The sequence below is a fragment of the Vigna unguiculata genome, chromosome 6, assembly GCF_037176805.1.
Source record: "Vigna unguiculata cultivar grain cowpea cultivar isolate G323 ecotype 2 chromosome 6, ASM3717680v1, whole genome shotgun sequence".
NCBI classification, from domain to species: Eukaryota; Viridiplantae; Streptophyta; class Magnoliopsida; order Fabales; family Fabaceae; genus Vigna; species Vigna unguiculata.
In genome coordinates, this window is record NC_140797.1 from 39,240,904 (window position 1) to 39,261,116 (window position 20,213).

The 20,213-nt window shown below is 30.2% G+C and overlaps 4 protein-coding genes across 5 annotated transcripts; 1 reads left to right on the forward strand and 3 right to left on the reverse strand.

Moving 5' to 3' along the window:
• Positions 1 to 421: 421 nt before the first annotated feature.
• Positions 422 to 2,559, reverse strand: LOC114187465 (putative aldo-keto reductase 1). Its single transcript, XM_028075726.2, has 7 exons — positions 2,395 to 2,559; positions 2,121 to 2,288; positions 1,824 to 2,027; positions 1,409 to 1,581; positions 1,149 to 1,245; positions 909 to 1,062; positions 422 to 796 (listed from the first exon to the last, which is right to left on the reverse strand). Exons 1-7 carry the CDS (start codon positions 2,437 to 2,439, stop codon positions 618 to 620), a joined length of 1,020 nt encoding a protein of 339 aa, XP_027931527.1. The 5' UTR covers positions 2,440 to 2,559; the 3' UTR covers positions 422 to 617.
• Positions 2,560 to 5,152: 2,593 nt separating this feature from the next.
• LOC114187438 (putative aldo-keto reductase 1) lies at positions 5,153 to 7,505 on the reverse strand. Its single transcript, XM_028075699.2, has 7 exons — positions 7,370 to 7,505; positions 7,111 to 7,281; positions 6,737 to 6,940; positions 6,477 to 6,649; positions 6,298 to 6,394; positions 5,994 to 6,147; positions 5,153 to 5,578 (listed from the first exon to the last, which is right to left on the reverse strand). The coding sequence occupies exons 1-7, from the start codon at positions 7,421 to 7,423 to the stop codon at positions 5,391 to 5,393; spliced, it is 1,041 nt and encodes a 346-aa protein (XP_027931500.1). The 5' UTR covers positions 7,424 to 7,505; the 3' UTR covers positions 5,153 to 5,390.
• A 3,654-nt stretch (positions 7,506 to 11,159) lies between these two features.
• On the reverse strand, positions 11,160 to 12,377 carry LOC114187439 (calmodulin-2-like). 2 transcript variants are annotated; one of them, XM_028075701.2, is made up of 4 exons: positions 12,123 to 12,377; positions 11,806 to 11,970; positions 11,626 to 11,706; positions 11,160 to 11,534 (listed from the first exon to the last, which is right to left on the reverse strand). In XM_028075701.2, the coding sequence occupies exons 1-4, from the start codon at positions 12,129 to 12,131 to the stop codon at positions 11,400 to 11,402; spliced, it is 390 nt and encodes a 129-aa protein (XP_027931502.1). In that variant the 5' UTR covers positions 12,132 to 12,377; the 3' UTR covers positions 11,160 to 11,399. The 2 variants fall into 2 exon arrangements, with proteins under 2 accessions (XP_027931502.1, XP_027931501.1); XM_028075700.2 differs by having other exon boundaries at positions 11,806 to 11,963; positions 12,123 to 12,368.
• Positions 12,378 to 17,653: 5,276 nt separating this feature from the next.
• LOC114186968 (ammonium transporter 2 member 4-like) lies at positions 17,654 to 19,427 on the forward strand. Its single transcript, XM_028075056.2, has 3 exons — positions 17,654 to 18,292; positions 18,372 to 18,657; positions 18,736 to 19,427. The coding sequence occupies exons 1-3, from the start codon at positions 17,705 to 17,707 to the stop codon at positions 19,296 to 19,298; spliced, it is 1,437 nt and encodes a 478-aa protein (XP_027930857.1). The 5' UTR covers positions 17,654 to 17,704; the 3' UTR covers positions 19,299 to 19,427.
• Positions 19,428 to 20,213: the final 786 nt, after the last annotated feature.

Here is a 20,213-nt window from a genome sequence, read left to right on the forward strand (position 1 = left end):
TTGAAAATATTTATTTGTAATAAATTTTAATTATAACAATATTTATAAAAAGAAAAAGTATTTACACTTTTTCACATTTTAATTATTATATTTAAGAAAAAAAATGTTTTTTCACAGCACTTACACAGGTTGACAACCCATTTTAGTAGTGATATTTTGATCATTATAAAAACTTGATTTTTGTATTTATAAAAGGAACAGAGAGATTAAAAAATAAGATGGTGAAAATAAATTGTGCATAAAAGTTTCTTGGATGTAAAAATAATAACCTAACAACAAAACCAGTTTTAATAACAAGTTAAATTTTGAACTGACAGCTAAAGCTTCTTTCACTGGCAACAGACAGCACAACATTGAACCAAATCTTCATTCTCAGAAAGTTCTGACGAGTTTGAACTTTGAAACATTGAACTCCAGAATATATATAATCAGAGAAACATTCACTGAACCATGACTTGGCATAATGATGGATACATTGGCTTTAGATAATCACTTTAGAAACTTAATAATATGATACAACATAACAGAAGAACCAAATGAACAATAACAATTACTTTTTATTGAGATCTGATTAGAATTGAGATTTGAGCTCTCAGGTGCTTAATCAGTATATCTAACTATGCTTTTGGTGGAGTATTAGCAAACTTCCATGAACATCTAACAAATGTATCAGTTGTCCAATCTCCAGCCACCTCAGATATTGGTACAGCATCTGTAATCTCTCTCAAATCATTTTCGCTCAGCTTCACTTCACATGAACTGATATTACTATCAAGATTTTTTATCTTAGTTGTTCCTACAATACATCGAGAGGTTCCACAAGTGTTAATTTACTGACAAAAAAACAAAACAGTTCTTTGTTAAAAATAGTTCTTCGTTAACTCATACACAAAATGTGATTCACTCACCGGGGATTGGTGCCAAGTCATCTCCTTGATGAAGAATCCATGCAAGAGCAAGTTGTGAAGGTGTACATCCATACTTCTGTGCCAACTTTTCTATCCTGGAATATAAGACTTTGTTCTTGTCGAAGTTTTCCCCTTGTAACCTTGGTTGAATTGCCTATAGGTTGAACCAGATGTTATGGACAACAAACAAGGAAAACTGTCAAAATCAGAAGAATTCAGAAGAAGGGATTTAGTTCATACCAGAAAACTATCTGCAGGTACACTTTCTACAATAGCTTTGCCACCAAAAAATCCACGGCCAAGGGGACTGTAAGGTACTAATCCAATTCCAAGCTCCCTGAAAGTGTTCTTAGTCAAGAAATGAGAGAAATAACTTGTTCCAACATAACATTCAACATAAAACCTTAAAGTTTTGTGTGTGTGGGTCTTCCGAACATTAAGACAAATGATCAAATTGTCCCACAAAAACATTTAACACCAGAGACACCTAGGAAAAGTACCTGCAAAGTGGAACAATATCCAGCTCAATTTCACGAGTCCAAAGGGACCACTCCATTTGCAGAGCAGTGATGGGATGAACTGCATGTGCCCTCCTAATTGTGTCAGGACTTGCTTCCGACAATCCTATGTACCTTATCTTCCCCTCTTCGACCAGCTTTTTCAACTCACCCATCTGTTATTCAAAGAAAACCCAACAACGTATGAAACACAGAACCACCAAATTAACCTCAGATTAAGACCGACTTGTAAAATGACTTTCACACTTCAGTTCTATATTATGAAATTGCGTTATCTAAATCTTCCGACAAGACTTAAGAACGACTTATAGATTTAAACCTAGTTATATATTATGAAATTGCGTTATGTAATACTTCTAAGAATCGAAAAAAAAAGTGTGTTTGATGACAAACTCACAGTGTCCTCGATTGGTACTGTGGTATCGACACGGTGCTGATAATACAGATCAATGTAACTGACACCAAGGCGTTGAAGGCTACCCTCGCAACAGGATCGAACATACTCAGGAGAACCGTTCACTATCACATTATCAGAAACCATTTTCACGATCCCAAACTTTGTGGCAATCTGAACTTGATCTCGAGGCAAGTCTCTGAGCGCCTGGGAGTTAATCAAAATCTCATGTTACATTACATTGTATATAGTTTTTTGTTAAAGTGAAACAGACATGTTAAAAGTGTTAAGGTTGTTAACCTTTCCGACCAAAACTTCATTGGCATGGGGTCCATAAAAATCTGATGTGTCAAAGAAAGTGATCCCTTTACTGAATGCATATTTGATTATAGAGATGCCAACCTCTTCCGGAACAGGATCGTTGTACACTCCGGTCAGACCCATACACCCAAATCCCAACTTAGAAACCTTAACACACCAAAAATCATTCACACAACACAAGAAAACAGCAACCTCAGAGTCGTGATTTGTTGAATGAGAGACATCAAATCAATGCAACAACATAAAAACTAACCTCAAGACCTTGGCTTCCAAGCTTCACTCGAGGAATATTTGCCATGTTTTCTGCTCCTCTGCGAATTCCTCCAAAATTTTTCAACTATTTCTTTCTTGTGTTCCTCTTTAAATATGTGTTAGTGATATGTTTTTGGTAAATCTAACGTTACTGCGACGCTTATTTTGACTCAATCACGATATTGTAGCAGACTAGGATTTTTACAAGTAATCAGAAGAATATCACAACTTATATTATTATTATTGCCATATGGCTGCTATAGAGAATTGAATTCTATATATATATATATATATATATATATATATATATATAAATGACATATGAACACTTGAAGAATTGTAAAACAAGACGCATGCAATTGATTTGACCTTTTATTAATACATTTTTCAATTCATCATGTTCATATTTTGTTGAGCAAATCAAACGGCAATCTATTGATTTTGATATGTTTTTAAGGAAAAGATATCATATAAATTTATTACCATTGAATCGGGAACAACTAGGCTTTTTTGTAAAAAGGAGTTACTTTGACCAAGGATTTGTAAAAAAGGGTCGTTTGATTTTTTTTTTTGCAAAATAGGGTTAAGTCATCGTGGCAGAGGACGACATTAAAGGTGAAATCATCCTCCACCGTGCTAGTTTCTTTTTTTTTTCTTCCAAAAAGCGAAACCGTGCTCTCGGAAGTCGGTTTCTATATATTTTAAAAGTGAAGTCGTCGGCCTGACGACTTCACTTTTTGGTTTTTTTTTTTTTTTTTTTTACACATTCAGCTTTATATATATATATATATATTTAATTATATATTATTTAGTTTTTTTTAAATATTTGTTTAAGTAAAAATATGAAAAATAGTTTTAAAAAAATTCTAAAATACTTAATCGTTAAACCTTAATACAAAATTAAGAAGATAAAATGATACAAATTAAAAAAATATTAAAAAATCCTTCGATAATAATATTTGAATATTTAATTTGTTAATGTTTATTTTATTTATGGTTTAGTTAGTCTACTAACTATCAAGTATCATTTAATAAAATACTAAATTTGTAAAATCAAACGAAGAAGTAGAGAACGTTTTGACCAAATCAGAAGAAACTGGCGAAAAAATCGTCATTGAAGATGTCACTTTATTTCTCTACTGTAAACAAATATTTAAAAAAAACTAAATAATATATAATTATATATATATATATATATAAAGCTGAATGTGTAAAAAAAAAAAAAAAAACCAAAAAGTGAAGTCGTCAGGCCCAAGGACGACTTCACTTTCAAAATATATAGAAACCGGCTTCTCAGAGCACGGTTTCACTTTTTGAAAAAAAAAAAAAGAAACCGGCACGGTGGAGGACGACTTCACCTTTAATGTCGTCCTCCACCGCGACGACTTGACCCTATTTTGCAAAAAAAAAATTCAACGGACCCATTTTTACAAATTTTTGGTCCAAGTGACCCCTTTTTACAAAAAAACCGAACAACTAACTACATATAAAAAATTAAGATACTGTTTTGAATCAAAAACCTTAAGTCAAATAGGATTATTAGTTCTTTGTACATAATTATCTTACTCATTTTTATTCAAAAATTTCAACTCACCTTCTGAACAATAATATCATATATCAACATTATAGGATTTAGAGTTTAGGCTACGTAACACTTAACACCCCAAAACCATACATCATCTATGTTCAGTATAAAAATTAAAATTTTAATTTTCAAAATATGTACATAACAAAATAAAACATTAAACCATGTATACATATAAAGTCCTGAGGACAACAAATAACACCTGAAAAAATTACTAACTCTCTTTAGCTCCAAAACCTACACAATCACATGTTTCAATGTTTAAACACGGTCATGGCAGAATTACAATGTCTAACATAAAAATAAAAGATGAATTAATGTTTTAATGATATGTAGCAAAATTAATGTACGAACAAATTTATCAAATATGTGTTAAAAGTGATATCAAACATTCACATCACACAAATTCAACTTATGATTCGCCGAACTATCATAAAGTTGATATATATATATATATATATATATATATATATATATATATATATATATATATATATATATATATATATATATATATTTCAACTATCTATTTCTTATGTTTCTCTTCAAATATTTGTTAGTATTATGCTGTTGGCAAATCTCATTTTACTAATCTAGAACAACATGACAAGTTTGTATTATAATTAGAAAAAAGTTCTTTTTGAGACATTTGATAACTATTTGATAATGTTTATAAAGGTAAAATAATTTTAATAAAAATTAACTTTTATATTTAAAAAGAAAAAGAAAATAAATAATAATGAAAAATAATATTAAATGATAATAAAAAAAAGATAATGATATTTTGACTATTAAATTTTGACAACTTTCCCTTACAACATGATGTGTCATCTTCTAAATGGTTTTGGAATATTGAGAATGAGAAAATGGAGAAATTGAAAACCATTTAGAAGATGCCACTTAAATTTATAAAGAAAGTTGTCAAAATTTAATAGTTAAAAAATCATTTTCCTAAAAAAAAAAAAAGTGTTCTCAAAATACCAACTTTTCCCGAATAAAAGCTGGCCAGAGGAAAAAAAAAAGAAAGCCAAACCCAATTGTACCAGTTACAGGAGCAAAAGCACAATGAACCACCCAATATCCAGTAATTAACGTCTCTTGCAAGACAGACAGAAAAACTCAAGTACAGATATGGATACCTAAAACATAATTAATGAGCAAAGACTCACCTCAAGGTGTATAATATTGCATTATTCATTGTTTTTGTTACATCACAAACTAGTACAGCAAACTACAAACCTGAACCCACCAAATATTTCAATCATGGAGAGGCCATAGGTGAATTGGATTTATTAAATTCAACACGCATATTCAAATACTGATACTATGGATTTTACATACGATGACAAACATCAGTTAACTCGTGCTCATAGTGCATAGTTCCACTGAAAAGGATTTTGAGTGATATAAGTTTAGACCCTGGGATCTTTTGGAGGTGTATTAGCAATAGTCCATGCAAAACTAGCTAATCCATAGTAGTGTCGATTCCCTGCTACGCCTTCAATGGGAACTGCCTCAGAAATTTCTCTCAACTCACTTTCTGCTAATTTCAATGATACCCCACCAATGTTTTGATCCAGGTTCTTAATCTTAGTAGTGCCTGTTCGCTCCAAACAAATTCAGACAAATAATTAATTCAGTGTACACTTATGGATAACAACATTTAAGATGGTTGATTGATGACATTTCATATGTAATAAGAAATTGTATATAAAAACTTTTCCAATGTGTTTAGACGTACCCAATAATTGCACACTCAAAACAAAAACATACTAAATGCATGAGTTTATTGCAGATGTTCACCAGGAGAAAAGTACATATGTGTTTAATTTGTTGTGTTAACATTGCACAGGTGAATTAACAAACATATGCAGTGGATACTAGGTTGCCAGATTGAGGGTGCAAGACTCATAATCCATGCTGAGGTTTCTAGTTAATAGGAGTAGTAAGTGTGTTAGTTAAAATACTTTATCAATCTATTTATTTAAAACAGAAAAATATATTTAGTCACTCACCAGGAATAGGCGCAACATCATTGCCTTGGTGGAGCATCCATGCCAATGCCAACTGTGAAGGAGTGCAGTGGTGTTTCGCAGCAAGTTCTTCTATTTTCTCATACAATCTTTTGTTCTTGTCCAGGTTCTCAGTTTGGAAGCGTGGATGTCTCATCTGATAAGTGAAACAAATATTTATCATACACCGAGATTCATCTTAAAATCTTCCTTTTAAGTGAAGTCTTTTTGATGTGGAAAATCACTGCTTTTGTTGCGTTTTGATGAACACATAATCAAAGATGAAGAATATTGATAATTATTATACCAGTGAGCTAACAGTTGAAACAGTTTCCAGAACTCCTTTGCCACCAAAAAAACCTCGACCAAGAGGGCTGTATGGTACAATTCCAATGCCAAGCTCCCTGTATCAAACACATTCTTTTGATCACTTTTTCACGTAACTGCTGGTGTGTATGTTACTAATGGAGTAGAAGTTGAACTTACCTGCAGAGAGGAACAATCTCTTCCTCAATGTCACGAGTCCAGAGGGACCACTCCATTTGAACAGCAGTGATGGGATGAACAGCATGTGCTCTCCTTATAGTATCTGGACTTGCTTCAGATAATCCAATATACCTCACTTTCCCCTCTTCCACCAGTTTCTTGAGTTCACCTACCTGTAATATTATTACCATTACAAAACCATTGATATAATATGTACTAAAAACTATTGATATATAGATTTAGAGGAACAAATCCTTAACTGTATCTTCTATAGGTACTGACAAGTCCACTCTGTGCTGATAATAGAGATCAATGTACTCAACACCCAGACGTTCCAAGCTGCCTTCACAGCATGACCGCACATACTCTGGTGTGCCCTTAACAGACATTCCAGAAGAATCGATCTTTGTTATGCCAAATTTAGTAGCTATTTGGATCTTTTCTCTTGGTAGCTGCTTCAGAGCCTAGTCAAGCAGAATAAAAAAAAATAGTTAACCATCATGACAAAGCGATTCCACTGACCCTTTAGAAAAAGAAAACGCATTTTTGCAGTAGAAAATGATGGGTTTTTTTGTCAAACAGGTATCAAACATGTTTAAAGGGATAAGGAAGAGGAGGGAACACATTTTGATACCTTTCCGACCAAAATCTCGTTAGCATGGTCGACCCCATAAATATCAGCAGTGTCAAAAAAAGTGATTCCTTGATCGAATGCATGTTTGATAACAGATATGCCTTCATCTTCGCGAAGTGGATCATTGTAAGCTCCAGTGAGACCCATACAACCGTATCCCAACTTCGAAACCTGTTCAGAAAATGAGAAAATAAAGAACATGCTTGCAAAGTAATGAAATTGAATCATAAAAAAGAGAAAAATTAAGAACATTTAATACCTCAAGGCCTTGAGTTCCGAGTTTCACACGAGGAATTTTCACACTCTGCGCCATTTGATGAGTTCGCTGCAATGCCTTTGGTGTTGATCTTGATGAGTTTGTTGCTATAAACTACGTTTGAACTTTGACATATATATATATAGAGATATAGAGAGTGCAAGTGGGTCAACTATTTGAACTATTTGGAGGGAATTGAATTCTGTTACAGTAATTAAAGTCAACTTTTTTATTTCTTTTGTTGCAGTAAATTCTGCTTTACGTGTTTTTTGGTTATTTTTCTATTATATCTTAGTAATACACTAATTATTATTAATTTTAATGTTTTAAAATATATTAAAATGATATTTAAAATATCAATCGATTTAGCTACTTTTATAATTACAACAATAGTTATCTGAACGTATTAACATCGTCATTGAATATGTCACTAACGTTGATTTAATCACTTTACCAGTCATATCTTAACATACAAGACAAGCAATTAGAAGAGTAATTTGATTTTGCTTTTCCACTTTTTTCTGTTTGTTAATTATATCTTTGCAACTTTATTACAAGTTCGACTAGTTAAAATATTTGTAAGATTAATTTTTAGATAATTGACGTTAGAGAAAGTATTTTTTGAATCATATTGATTTCACACACAATGATAATTTATTGCTTTTGCACCGGCTTTTGAAAATGCATATAATCAATTAAAAAGATGAATTAATTGATTATTTTGTTAAGTGTTCAAATCTAGCACTACAAAAAGACTACGATATTCAGCGCGGTACTTTCACTGAGAAAAAAAAAAATAGTACGCTACTATGTGAATTGATTTAAATATTCTCGAGGTTAAGAACATATTCTTGGTGATTTTTTACTTGAAGTGTAATATATATATATATATATATATATATATATATATATATATATATATATATATATATATATATATATATATATATATATATATTCTTGGTGATTCTTTCACAGAAAAATTTAAAGGGTAATTTAATTTTATAAAAAAATAAATAAATACTTTAGGTAAAATATGTTGATTGAATAAAAAAAATTTAAAAATTATGAAATTTTATAAGATTACTTAAATTGTTTGAAATTAAATAATTTTAAATTTTATTTAAAATGTAAAAATTGGAGTTTTTCATTTTTTTTATTAGAATGTGGAATTGCTGAATATTTATTAAAGTTTATTTATCTATACTCTGTTCACATTTTATTTCAACTTCATCCTTCAAATGACATTCTTTTTTAAATTTAATTATTCTTAATTTAAAATTTAACCAAATAAATAAAACTATTTATAATCAAATTGTAAAAAAAATTATATTTATTTTTATAATTAAAATTTATTATTTTTTGTTACTATAAAGTGGCATAACATATGTGTGTTCACTGCTAATATTAATAAGAATTCATTTTTTATTTAAATTATTATAATTATTTTGTTTTCGTAGTGGATAAGGAAGGTTACAAGGTATTCGACTTAAAGGAAAATTTTTCATGTCTCCACAAAGCAAACCCTATCTGCGTAACGTGGGGAGAAAAAAAAAAATCATGGTGTGTGAAATGAAGACCAAACAAACACTCCTATGTCGCGTAGTTGCTGAAAGAGAGAAATTCTTATGCATATTCTTGTTGCTCTTTGTTGTCCGTGATAAGTCACTTCTTGAATTCTTTGTGCTTCATATTGGCAACCCTAAATGAAAGTTTCTTCACCATTTCCTTTTTTTTTTGGGTTAAATATGTTTTTGGTCCCTCAAGTTTCAGCGAAATTTGGAATTAGTCCCTCATCAAAACTTTTGACAAATTTAGTCCTTCATCTTTCAAAATGCGTAAATTTAGTCCTTTTAACCAAATTTTGTTAAGTTTATCTCATGTTTCAAGCGCATTTCATGATAGTATTTAAGTTAACATTGAAGCAAAAATGTGTCAAACAGTATAAATAATTTAAATACTATCATGAAATGCGCTTGAAATGTCAGATAAACTTAACAAAATTTGGTTAAAAGGACTAAATTCACACATTTTGGAAGATGAAAGACTAAATTGGTCAAAAGTTTTGATGAGGGACTAAACCCAAATTTCGCTCAAACTTGAGGGACCAAAATCATATTTAACCCTTTTTTTTTTCCTATTGAAAAAATTTATACCTATACCTTTCAATATGTTTACACATTTATAACATCTAATAAAAAAGTAATATTTTCACTTTTATATAGTTAATTCGTTCTAAATTATCTTATATATGTTAAAATAAAAAGACTATTTTTATTGGTTTTTTGTAGGTATTTCGTTAGAAAAAATAGATTTTTGTGTATTATCGCCTTTTTATATTCACATATATTATTTCTTTACCTTTGTTATTTCAGATTTTGTATAAACTTTAGAATTAATCTCTTTAAGTGAGATGCTTCAAATCTACAAAAACAGGTTACTGATTATGTTTTCTTGTATCTATGTTTTATGTATTAAGACTTTACAAGAGAATAGACAATATAAGATTGATTGAGTACATATACAGGATGTCAAATGTGGCTAACTTTAAATTTGTATTTCTCAAAAAGAGTTTAATGATTTAAATATGTACTTCTTTTTAAATAATGTAACTATTCTCTTGCTACATAATTTTGAATTGTGTAACTTGGTACCTTTATGCATTTCTTTTTATTCTTCATCCGTGATTTAAATTAACTTTTTAGGTTAACAAAATAGAATTCATTTAGCAGTTAAGATTTATTTTACGTAGTGTCATGTTCCCATGCAGTAGGTTTACTAGTTAAAAGCAACTAATTTGAAATTAGTGGATTAAGAAAACTAATTAATTTATAACTACGTTGTGTTAATGGCAACAATAAAAAGTAACTTCATGGAAAATAAATGTATTATGTCGGAATTGAATATCATTTATTTTAATAAATCTACATTAATCATACGCATTTTAGTTAAAATTTACGAAAGATAGATGAAGATTGATTTATATTATTGAAAATTCGATTCAAGTATCATGATATATTTAATTTGAATTTTTATATGTATTTTAAATGCTCAGAACCTAAAAAATATTTTTTATTTATTATTTTGTAATAGTAATATTAAAATATAATATCATATTTTAATATTGTTGTTACACTATTATAACAGTTTTATTAATAGTAGTTTAATGTTGAATCAATTAATTTTGAAAATATTTTCACACTTATCCACTAATATTTCTGTAATAACTAAAAGAAATGGTTGTCACATATAATCTTGAATATACTTCTTTATATATTTATATGACTTATTTCCTCGTTGTATTTTTCTATTATGTTAAGTTCTTTGCTTCTATACTATATTGAAAGATTTGTTTTCCTTAAACTTAATTAATGGATGAAAATATCTCCAAATACATTCTTAAACTTAAATTATAATGAAAAAAAAAACAAGTTAATAAATGCATAATTAATAAAAAGTAATAATACACACAATATTATTGTAATATCAAGGAAGGTGTGTAAACTCATTGGAAAGACGGAATATTGATAAGACTTAAGTCAAATTTATATTATTTTAAATTTAAAATCTTAAGAGAAAAAAAATTAATGAATCTTTTTTTTTATATAAATGATGGTCAGTTTTTTATTTTTTTTTTCATTTTTACAATATAGAATCGTGATTTTTAACGTGTCAATTTTTTTTTCATCTAAAAATTTTCTTTAACCAATAAATGAAAAGCACAATATATAATCATAAATCAAAAAAAATATCAAAATGTCAAAGCATGTTTCATAAGTTGAAATCCAGGATCTTATTGTTGAATAAAAACGAGAAATTTTCACCTCAATTTTGCGTGGCACGTTTAGGATGACTTTAGAGTTCCACGTTCAGAAATTTTCATCCTGTCAATTCTGTTACTGTCCTCTTTTTGTCAACAAGATAACTTATTAGGCATGCAACACAAAATGAAATAAGTGCATTTAGTGTCAGGAATTAATACTAACCAAACATAAAAATATATCTAATTTTTCTATATTTTTCATTGATGTGATTATGCAGCCAACATCATTCTCACAAACTCCTCATAATCAACGAGACCGTCACCATCTAAATCAGCCTCTTTCACCATCTGTGCCACTTCTTCATCAGTCACCTTCTCTCCAATTGTCCTCATTACGGACCTCAACTGCACCCACACACGTATACACATTAACCCTTTTTATTCAAAACAAAACTCAATTAACACTCATAATCTCTCACTAATCAACAAATTTAACCTCACTGGCCGATATATAACCATCTTGATCTTTGTCAAACACTCTAAAAGCTTCCTTCAGTTCCTCTTCTGCTTCACTTTCCTTAATTTTCCGTACAATACAAGCGTCATGATCTACTACAGTATATGAAAATAAAGTAGAACAAAAATTAATGAACATGCGATTCGATTTGACGCACACCTTCATTTTTCTGGCCATGAGATTCAAGAATTCCCCGAATTCTATGGTTCCGTTGCCGTCTGTATCCACTTCACTCATCATGATTTGCAACTCCTCCAGCGTTGGATTCTCATCCAGTGATCGAATCGCAGTGCCTAATTCTTCGATGTTTATGCAGCCTTTTTTCTCCAATATATGAATATTTAGAACATATTAACGGAACAGAAATGCAATCAAGCATGTGATTGAGAAAATTAAGGGAGAAATTCAACAATCAAAAGAAAACGGAAGCGAGATCTCAAGAACGCGAAAAAAGAGGTGAAGAAACACATACGTACCATCTCCATCTTTGTCAAAGAGACAAAAGGCTTCCAAAAACTCTCCAATTTGTTCTTCCCTCAACGCCTCCTTCATGCTCACTCTCTACAATGATACACAAATACGGTATTTTCTAACTAACTTTCACCACAATACAAACTCATTTTATGCAGAGACGAGAGAGCACTATGCCATATATATACTCTTTCAATTATTTATTCTCGACGAAGATTCTATGAACTTTCTACCTTATTTTTTAGTTGTGTGAGTAAACATAATAAAAAAAATAGAGAAATAATATATACATATATATACACACATAATAGAAATATAAAAAATAGTGTGAAAACGAAATAGAGTATATAATAGTGTTTATATATAAATTCAATGACTGAACTGAATACGTGGTCGTTTTGACTAACTAGAGTCTAGGTATTTGTACTTGACTATTCAATTTGGCGAATTAGTGAAATTAGGTGTTTGGTTTTCGTACGAAACAAGGTCAGGAATGTACTTAGGTTTGAAAACAACAATTAAATTATTTTAATTATACCTGCCATGCATAAGCGTTGAACTTCTTTTACACACACTGTATATGTATAGAACGTACGGCACATGCAATTATATTTTATGAATAAATGTTGTGTATTGTAAAATATAATTAGAGCAAAAGAGACTATATTCAAAATTTTAAAGCATGTTAGACAAGAGCTTCAATATATAAAAAAGTATAAATAAAATAAAAATTAATGTAACCATCAATTAATTAATTTTCAAACTTCAAAACAAATGAGGTAATATAGTCCAGAAAAAAGTATAATGAAATTAAAGTGGAGAAATCTGAGTTGTAGCGTTTGGAAATTAACACAGAAGTTGACCGAAAGGGGGGAAAGAGGAAAAATATAAGTCCTACAAAAAAATCTATCCCATATTCCAAGGGCAAGAACATAACAAATAACAAATAGATAAACATATCTAATAAAAAAATATTAAATATATTTTTAGTTCCAAAGCATAAAATTAAAATTTATTACTTCAAAAAACTTTGATATATTTTAATTTTTAAATATAAAAAATAGAGTCATTTTAACTCAATAACATCAACTTTTTATTATATTAGACGATGTTTCAAACTAACTTTGAGAATTTAAACGTCTCAAATGGTATAAACAACTCAAACATCAATCAAAACGCTATTTAACACATCAAAACAAGTTCATGCCTTTGGATTATAATGACTATATTTATTCATTTTTCTTAAGTTTAAAAAGCAATTGGAACAAATACAAGTTTTAATTTTACGTTCAAATTTTGTTGAAAATCTTACATCGATTAGAGATAAGATCATTTCATAATATATAAGTAGGATGCAAACTTCACCTTACAAACCGGTTTTGTGCGTTGAGTTGGGTTTAAACTCTACTTCTAACAAATTTAGAAACTAAAAATATGTTTAATCCTAAAAAAACTACATAAAAACATGTTTTAATATATATATATATATATATATATATATATATATATATATATATATATATATATATATATATATATATAATCTTTGTGGGATTGCTTCAAAAGCATATGCACATAAAAATCTTTACAAATAAAGGAAAACATTAATTTCCTATTTTTCATTATTTTCATCTAGCTATATATTCTTTATATTTTATATCTTGAGTTAATGGCACACTCCTTAAGAATAAACTATTTTTATAAAATGAGTTACTTAGATATTTTTAACAACTCCACTTTAATCGGAAAATTTAAATTATAAGTTTATATTATTATTATTTAAGCAGGAGAAAAAACAAATAAGAGCAATGTACAAGTTTAGTTGTGAAGAGTCATTGAGAAGGGGAAAATAAGTCCTGAAACAGTGGCGAATTTGGTGGTTGGCGCATTCTATAAGTTTAGTTTGGGCCACAGATTTGAAGACATACGGTGTCGTTTGGACTCTGCTTCACCGGCTAGTATACGCTACTACCTTTTTCAAAATCAGATTTCTTACTTTTTTGGCCAAATCTTTTTAGTCAAACTTTGGAAAACATATTTTGTCCTCTATTTTATTCATGCTTTAATAAATTTAAAATTAGAGTTTTATTAAAATGCATTAGTTCATATCAATTATGTTTATAATGTATTTTATTAATTGAAAGGAATCTTGCTATACTACATGTTAATACCAGATATAAAATTGTAGGGTTTATTTATATTGCATGGTAATGTTTTTTATTTCGTATACATTATAATATTTTTGTTTATTGTTATTCTTTTAAAAGTTTTAAACGTAAATACATCTGTTATCAATCAATATTCATAGCTATATTAAAATACTACTTATTGACTGTTCTAATCTATCCTATTTTTTCGTAAATAATTCTAAAAAACTCTGTTTAATAATGTTTATGGCTAGAAATAGGTTTTCATTGATATAATTATGATTCTAATAATTGACTTTGATTTTTATTCAGTAATTGAATAGCGTCTTTACCGGGAATTGGATCACATACACATGTTATAGAAAAGACCATCTTAATTGTCTATAGATCTTTTATTAAAAGTTTGGTCTTTATTCCATCAATTTATTTGACTTACAAACTTATTATAAAAAAATTAAAATTAATGATTTATGGTATTCTTAGTTCAAATAAATCCATTAATAATTTTGATTTTTTTAATTATTTTATATATTAGCATGTTATATGCATAAAAAAATATAACATAAATTGTCAAAAATCTATTTTATAATATTATCCATAAACAAAATATACAAGGTTATTTTTTAATAGTTTAATAAATTTAACTTTTTATGGTGAACATGTATTTTTCATATGTTTATTGTATGCTTTTGGATTTCAAGAAAGGAGTCACAACGGTTGAAGAATGAAAATTAAAGTCATGAAAAGTAGAACAAAAAGGAAAAAATAAAAGATTGAGAAATAAATTTTAGTACATTCACATGTGAAATATTTTAGAAAAAAGAATGCGAAATAATTAAGAAACCGTTTAATGTAAGAACATTTAAAAAGGAAAAACCACAGTTAATTAAGAAATCATTAAACTAAAAAAAACAATATTTTAGAAAAAGAATTATGTGAAATATCTATTGACTTCTCCATCGCTAAATCAAACAATCGTTTAATATTAAATCTTGTAAGATAATATCGTTATAAGATATTCTCTGTTATTGGATGATAAACTTACAAGTTAGAATTTTAAAATTGAGGAGTTGGAGTATGTAAGTTATTACAAACTACTAATTCCGATTTTGAATTATATGTTTAAAGAGTTGAGGCTTGTTAGTATTAACATTATAAGTTGGATCTTTATAAAACTTAATTGAATTTCAATTTCCTAATATATTTTTAATTGAATTTTTATTAATTTTTTATTTTATTTTATTGAGTACTCAATTTTCATATTTCTTTAATTGAGTTAGTGTTAATTATTTTTTTTTATTAATTGATGATATGATAATTATTTTATTTTTATTTTTTTATAAAAAAAAATAAGATAAATTAAATAGAGTATTTAAGAGGTGCTTTATAATCCTTATAAAAACTTGACCAAATATAATAGCTTGGTATAGTGACTTCATCAAAACCAAAGACCCACCAAAATCAAATAATCACAATTTAGAACAATTTTTATAATTAATATAAAATAATATTACGTTCAATTTAAAATAATAAGTAACTTTTATTTTCATTAAAAAATGTTAAATAACAAAGTAAACAAACTCTACGACAACTTTCATAACATCACTTTCATCGACTAATAAACTACAGTTAAGACAAATAAGTGGCTATTGTTATCATTCACATCTTTTTTCATCTTAAGATGTAATCTATTAGAAAGTATGTTATGTTGACATTTTTAATTAAAACAATAAAAAGTAACTTGCTATTTTTAATTAATCAGAATATATTTTTTGTATTAACTACAAAATCTTATATTTCTTAACATATAAGGAGACAAATAAACTAAATGATTGACAAGACAGAATAACATTCGTATCACGGAATTAACTTAACGGAAAAATTAAACAATAGAAATAGAATTGAAAAGTATAAAATTTGAAATACATAATTGACAAAAAGAATAAAAAGTCTCAATTAAAAATATTTAAACGTAGGAGAGTTAAAAGGTAATTAAACAAAATTTAGAGTTTACCGTGTATTCAATTTATAAGTATGACTTTTACACTGTGTTTATTTGAGGGAGAATATCAGAAAGGGAGGGAGTAGATGAGTTTAAATGAATTTAAGAGTGAATTATGTCTTTTTTTTTTAAGGAGTTTAAAGGTGATTGTGAATAAATTTAGAAATAATTTTTGTAAAAGTTTAATTGCAAAATTGATTGATGTAATTGATTAAAAAATATGTTTTAATAGAATTATTTGTGAGATTATCATTTTGTCTTTAATTTAATAAGTAGTATAAATTGATATTTATAAGAGTAAATTTATTTTCATAATTGTTTCTAACCACTAAAATTGAATAAATAAAAAATTCAGAACCAAACCATCCGAGAGATCTGTTTTATGCATATGAAGATTGAATCCCTCATCCCATATCCAATTCAAGAATGAATCTCTCAACATATGGGATCGAATCCCTCAAGCCATGCCATGCACATAAAAGAGAATAGAAAGTAAAATTATCATGCCAGCAACTAAATTCACTCAAATCAACGTAGAAGTGGCAAGACTACAATCATCATGCATCCTGCAAATTAGCTATGTGCATTTCTCTTTAAACCTGTTAAAAGAACACAAAAAAACTTTCCCTCAAACGAAGACATCATTAAAGTAATAAGGGTTTGAGTGGTAGCAAAACAAAAAAAATATGTGGCATATATATATATATATATATATATATATATATATATATATATATATGAGATTACGTTCCTTTAAAAGAACTATAATATTATATGATTTCTCTGGCAGATAAGGAACATCATAATAAATATGAAAAAGGTAATAATTTTTTTATTTAATATTTTTTATTAAAAACAATTTATCAATTTAACAAAAAGAAAAAAATTCTAAAAAAAAATGTAAACCAAACTATGTAACACTATAAATTTAATTTAGTTTAAATTTTATATTAAACCAAAACCGAAACCTATTTAGTTTTTAAATTTGATTTCATCTTCGTTTGGTCTCTCTCTTTATTCCTTTTGTCCTCTTCCTCTTTCTTTAGTCTGTTCTTTTGTTCCCTCTCTCAAACTACATTCAGTTAATCCTACTCTCTGAAGAAAAATGAGATTCTAAAAAAAATACGGTTTAAAATACAATTATTTGCGACAAATTTGTGATGTACATACTCTCAAAATTAAGGATCGTGAACTGCATGCCGTCGCGACGTATATACGATGAACAATGAATGAATGAATAAAGAAAAATTATTTTTCCTTGTCCTCCATAAAGCCGGCTTCATGATGTATCACACTCTCATCTCATCCAAGCAAATAAAACAACAAAGCGATAAGATTATTGTTTACGTATACACCCCCAAACAGATTCATTCTAAAAAACCTGCAACAAATAACTTGAGTATAATAGAGGCTTGGCGTTGCGAAGGATCGATCATCCATGGAGTTTCCACCGAACCTTTTGCCAGACGAAGCGAGCCCAGAATGGTTAAACAAAGGAGACAATGCGTGGCAGTTAATGGCGGCGACGGTGGTGGGTCTACAAAGCATTCCAGGGCTGGTTATTCTCTACGGAAGCCTCGTCAAAAAAACATGGGCCATTAACTCCGCTTTCATGGCCTTCTACGCCTTCGCCGCGGTTCTTCTCTGCTGGGTGGCGTGGGGTTTCCGCATGTCATTCGGCGAGAAAATGGTGTTCTTCTTGGGGAAACCAGGGGCGGCGCTGGACCAGGAGTTTCTTCTGGGGAAAGCGTTTCTGGGGCTCTTTCCCACCGCCACCATGGTGTTTTTTCAGGGCATGTTTGCGGCGATCACTTTGATCCTCATAGCTGGTGCGTTACTTGGGAGAATGAACATCCTTGCGTGGATGTTGTTCGTTCCTCTTTGGGTTACTTTTTCGTACACCGTTACTGCGTTTAGCATCTGGTGCCCCGAAGGGTGGTTGGCGAAGCTTGGAGTCATTGATTTCTCCGGTGGATATGTCATTCACCTCTCCGCTGGAGTTGCCGGTTACACTGCAGCTTATTGGGTGGGTCTTCATTTCATCACTCACCTTTCTCCATTTTTCACTTTCTTTAAAAATCATAACTTTTTGGGTGGTTGAATAGGTGGGTCCAAGATGTGAAAAGGAGAGAGAAAGGTTTCCGTCAAACAACATGATCGTAGGGCTTGCCGGCGCCGGCCTGGTTTGGATGGGTTGGAGTGGGTTCAATGGTGGTGGTCCGTTCGTGGTGGGCACAGTGGCCTCTCTGGCCGTCCTTAACACACACGTGTGCGCCGCCGCTAGCATCATGGTGTGGGTTCTACTTGACACTTTCTACTTCGGTAAACCCACCGTGTTTGGCGCCATACAAGGCATGATCACCGGCCTCGTTTGCATCACACCTGCTGCAGGTACACGCATTTTTCTTCCGACATCTTTTAATGTTGTTCTTTCTTGAAACATCCACCAACATATGTGAAGTGAAACAGGAGTTGTGCAGGGGTGGGCGGCGATCTTGATGGGTTTGATCTCAGGAAGCGTTCCCTGGTACACAATGATGATCCTCCACAACAAGGTACCTTTCTTGAACCAAATCGACGACCCCATGGCGGTGTTCCACACCCACGCCGTCGCCGGTGCTCTCGGCGGAATCCTCACCGGCGTCTTCGCCGTGCCTAAACTCTGCCGTCTCTTCTACATGGTCCCCGATTGGGAAAAATACATTGGCCTGGCTTATGGCCTCCAGAACGGTGCAACTGGAGCGGGTTTGAGACAAATGGGGATCCAAGTCGGAGCCATAGTTTTCGTCGTCATCTTCAACTTCGTCACGACAAGCTTGATTTGCTTGGTGGTGGGGGCCTTGGTGCCTCTCAGGCTTCACACCGATGCGCTTCAAATGGGTGACAAGGCAGTGCATGGAGAAGAGGCTTTCGCTTTGAATAATGCTGACCCTGCCAAGTTTGAGAACCTCAAGCACAACAAAGTTTATGATACTCAAGACTTTTCCTTCGTTACAAACCCAAGACCATTGAGTCAACTTCAAATGGTATGAGTCAGTCAACAAAAACAAAATATTATAACTCATGCATGTTTTGTTTCAATACGTTGTCTTGGCGCAATCGTCTTTCTAAATCCTGAATTTTGGTGCAATCTGAAACTCAATCCTACCGTTTTGGTTCATTTTCCAGCTCCCTAAAATTCGTGTTTCCTATTTAAATTCGCGTTTGATGTTATCGAACGAGACTTGGTAGTTGCAGAGAACATTTTGAGCTGATCTTGACTTCATACTAAATTAGCTATAAGGATTTTAGCGCTATCAGACTTAAGGAATGTTTTTAATCATATGCTTAACTAGTGAGTGAGATTTTTACACGCTTAAAATTGTCTAATTGGTTGTTCAAGTGATAAAACTCATCAATCAAGCCTTAGCTTGAAGTTTACACAAAATAAATGTCAAAATAATTTTCTTTCGTTTGAAACTCTCATTGTTCGAATAAACAGTCGTCACTCAAACAATAAAGAGTTGGAGATTTAAACTTGTTTCTAAATATGGTTACTTGATTCATATATTGTGATGAGAACAACGATATGGCATAAGCAAGAGAGTTAGTCATGATTCTCTTCCCTCGCATGCATTGTTGCAAAATTCAAGGGAGGAAGGGAGATTAAAGTTGTTATCAATAAACTATGGCTAATATCACGACGAGTTCACAACTTGAACTTCATATCTATATATTCTCTAAAAACTAATGTAGTCGAAATGTGATGTGTGTGGATTTTTTTTTCACTTTAGCACTGTTTTCCAAAAATATTACACAAATAGCATACTGTAAATTAAATTTACCAATCTAGCACGATTTTATTTTAAGCTTAGAATTCGGTTTCTGGATAGCCGAATTCCGACCTTCATTTATGGTATTTATTAAACTGCCTATTTCATTATTTTTCCTTCTAATTTTAAATAAAA

Excerpts from the sequence above, each read along its gene's own strand:
- LOC114187465 (XM_028075726.2), bottom strand. The coding sequence starts at position 2,439 with ATGGCAAATATTCCTCGAGTGAAGCTTGGAAGCCAAGGTCTTGAG. Across the intron at positions 2,289-2,394 it reads TTGGAAGCCAAGGTCTTGAG|GTTTCTAAGTTGGGATTTGG; the intron begins GTTAGTTTTTAT and ends TGGTGTGTTAAG. Across the intron at positions 2,028-2,120 it reads ATGAAGTTTTGGTCGGAAAG|GCGCTCAGAGACTTGCCTCG; the intron begins GTTAACAACCTT and ends ATTAACTCCCAG.
- LOC114187438 (XM_028075699.2), bottom strand. The coding sequence starts at position 7,423 with ATGGCGCAGAGTGTGAAAATTCCTCGTGTGAAACTCGGAACTCAAGGC. Across the intron at positions 6,941-7,110 it reads ACGAGATTTTGGTCGGAAAG|GCTCTGAAGCAGCTACCAAG; the intron begins GTATCAAAATGT and ends CTGCTTGACTAG. Across the intron at positions 6,650-6,736 it reads CAGTACCTATAGAAGATACA|GTAGGTGAACTCAAGAAACT; the intron begins GTTAAGGATTTG and ends ATAATATTACAG.
- LOC114187439 (XM_028075700.2), bottom strand. The coding sequence starts at position 12,198 with ATGAAGGAGGCGTTGAGGGAAGAACAAATTGGAGAGTTTTTGGAAGCC. Across the intron at positions 11,964-12,122 it reads CTTTGACAAAGATGGAGATG|GCTGCATAAACATCGAAGAA; the intron begins GTACGTATGTGT and ends TGGAGAAAAAAG. Across the intron at positions 11,707-11,805 it reads TCATGGCCAGAAAAATGAAG|GAAAGTGAAGCAGAAGAGGA; the intron begins GTGTGCGTCAAA and ends CGGAAAATTAAG.
- LOC114186968 (XM_028075056.2), top strand. The coding sequence starts at position 17,705 with ATGGAGTTTCCACCGAACCTTTTGCCAGACGAAGCGAGCCCAGAATGG. Across the intron at positions 18,293-18,371 it reads GTTACACTGCAGCTTATTGG|GTGGGTCCAAGATGTGAAAA; the intron begins GTGGGTCTTCAT and ends GTGGTTGAATAG. Across the intron at positions 18,658-18,735 it reads TTGCATCACACCTGCTGCAG|GAGTTGTGCAGGGGTGGGCG; the intron begins GTACACGCATTT and ends GAAGTGAAACAG.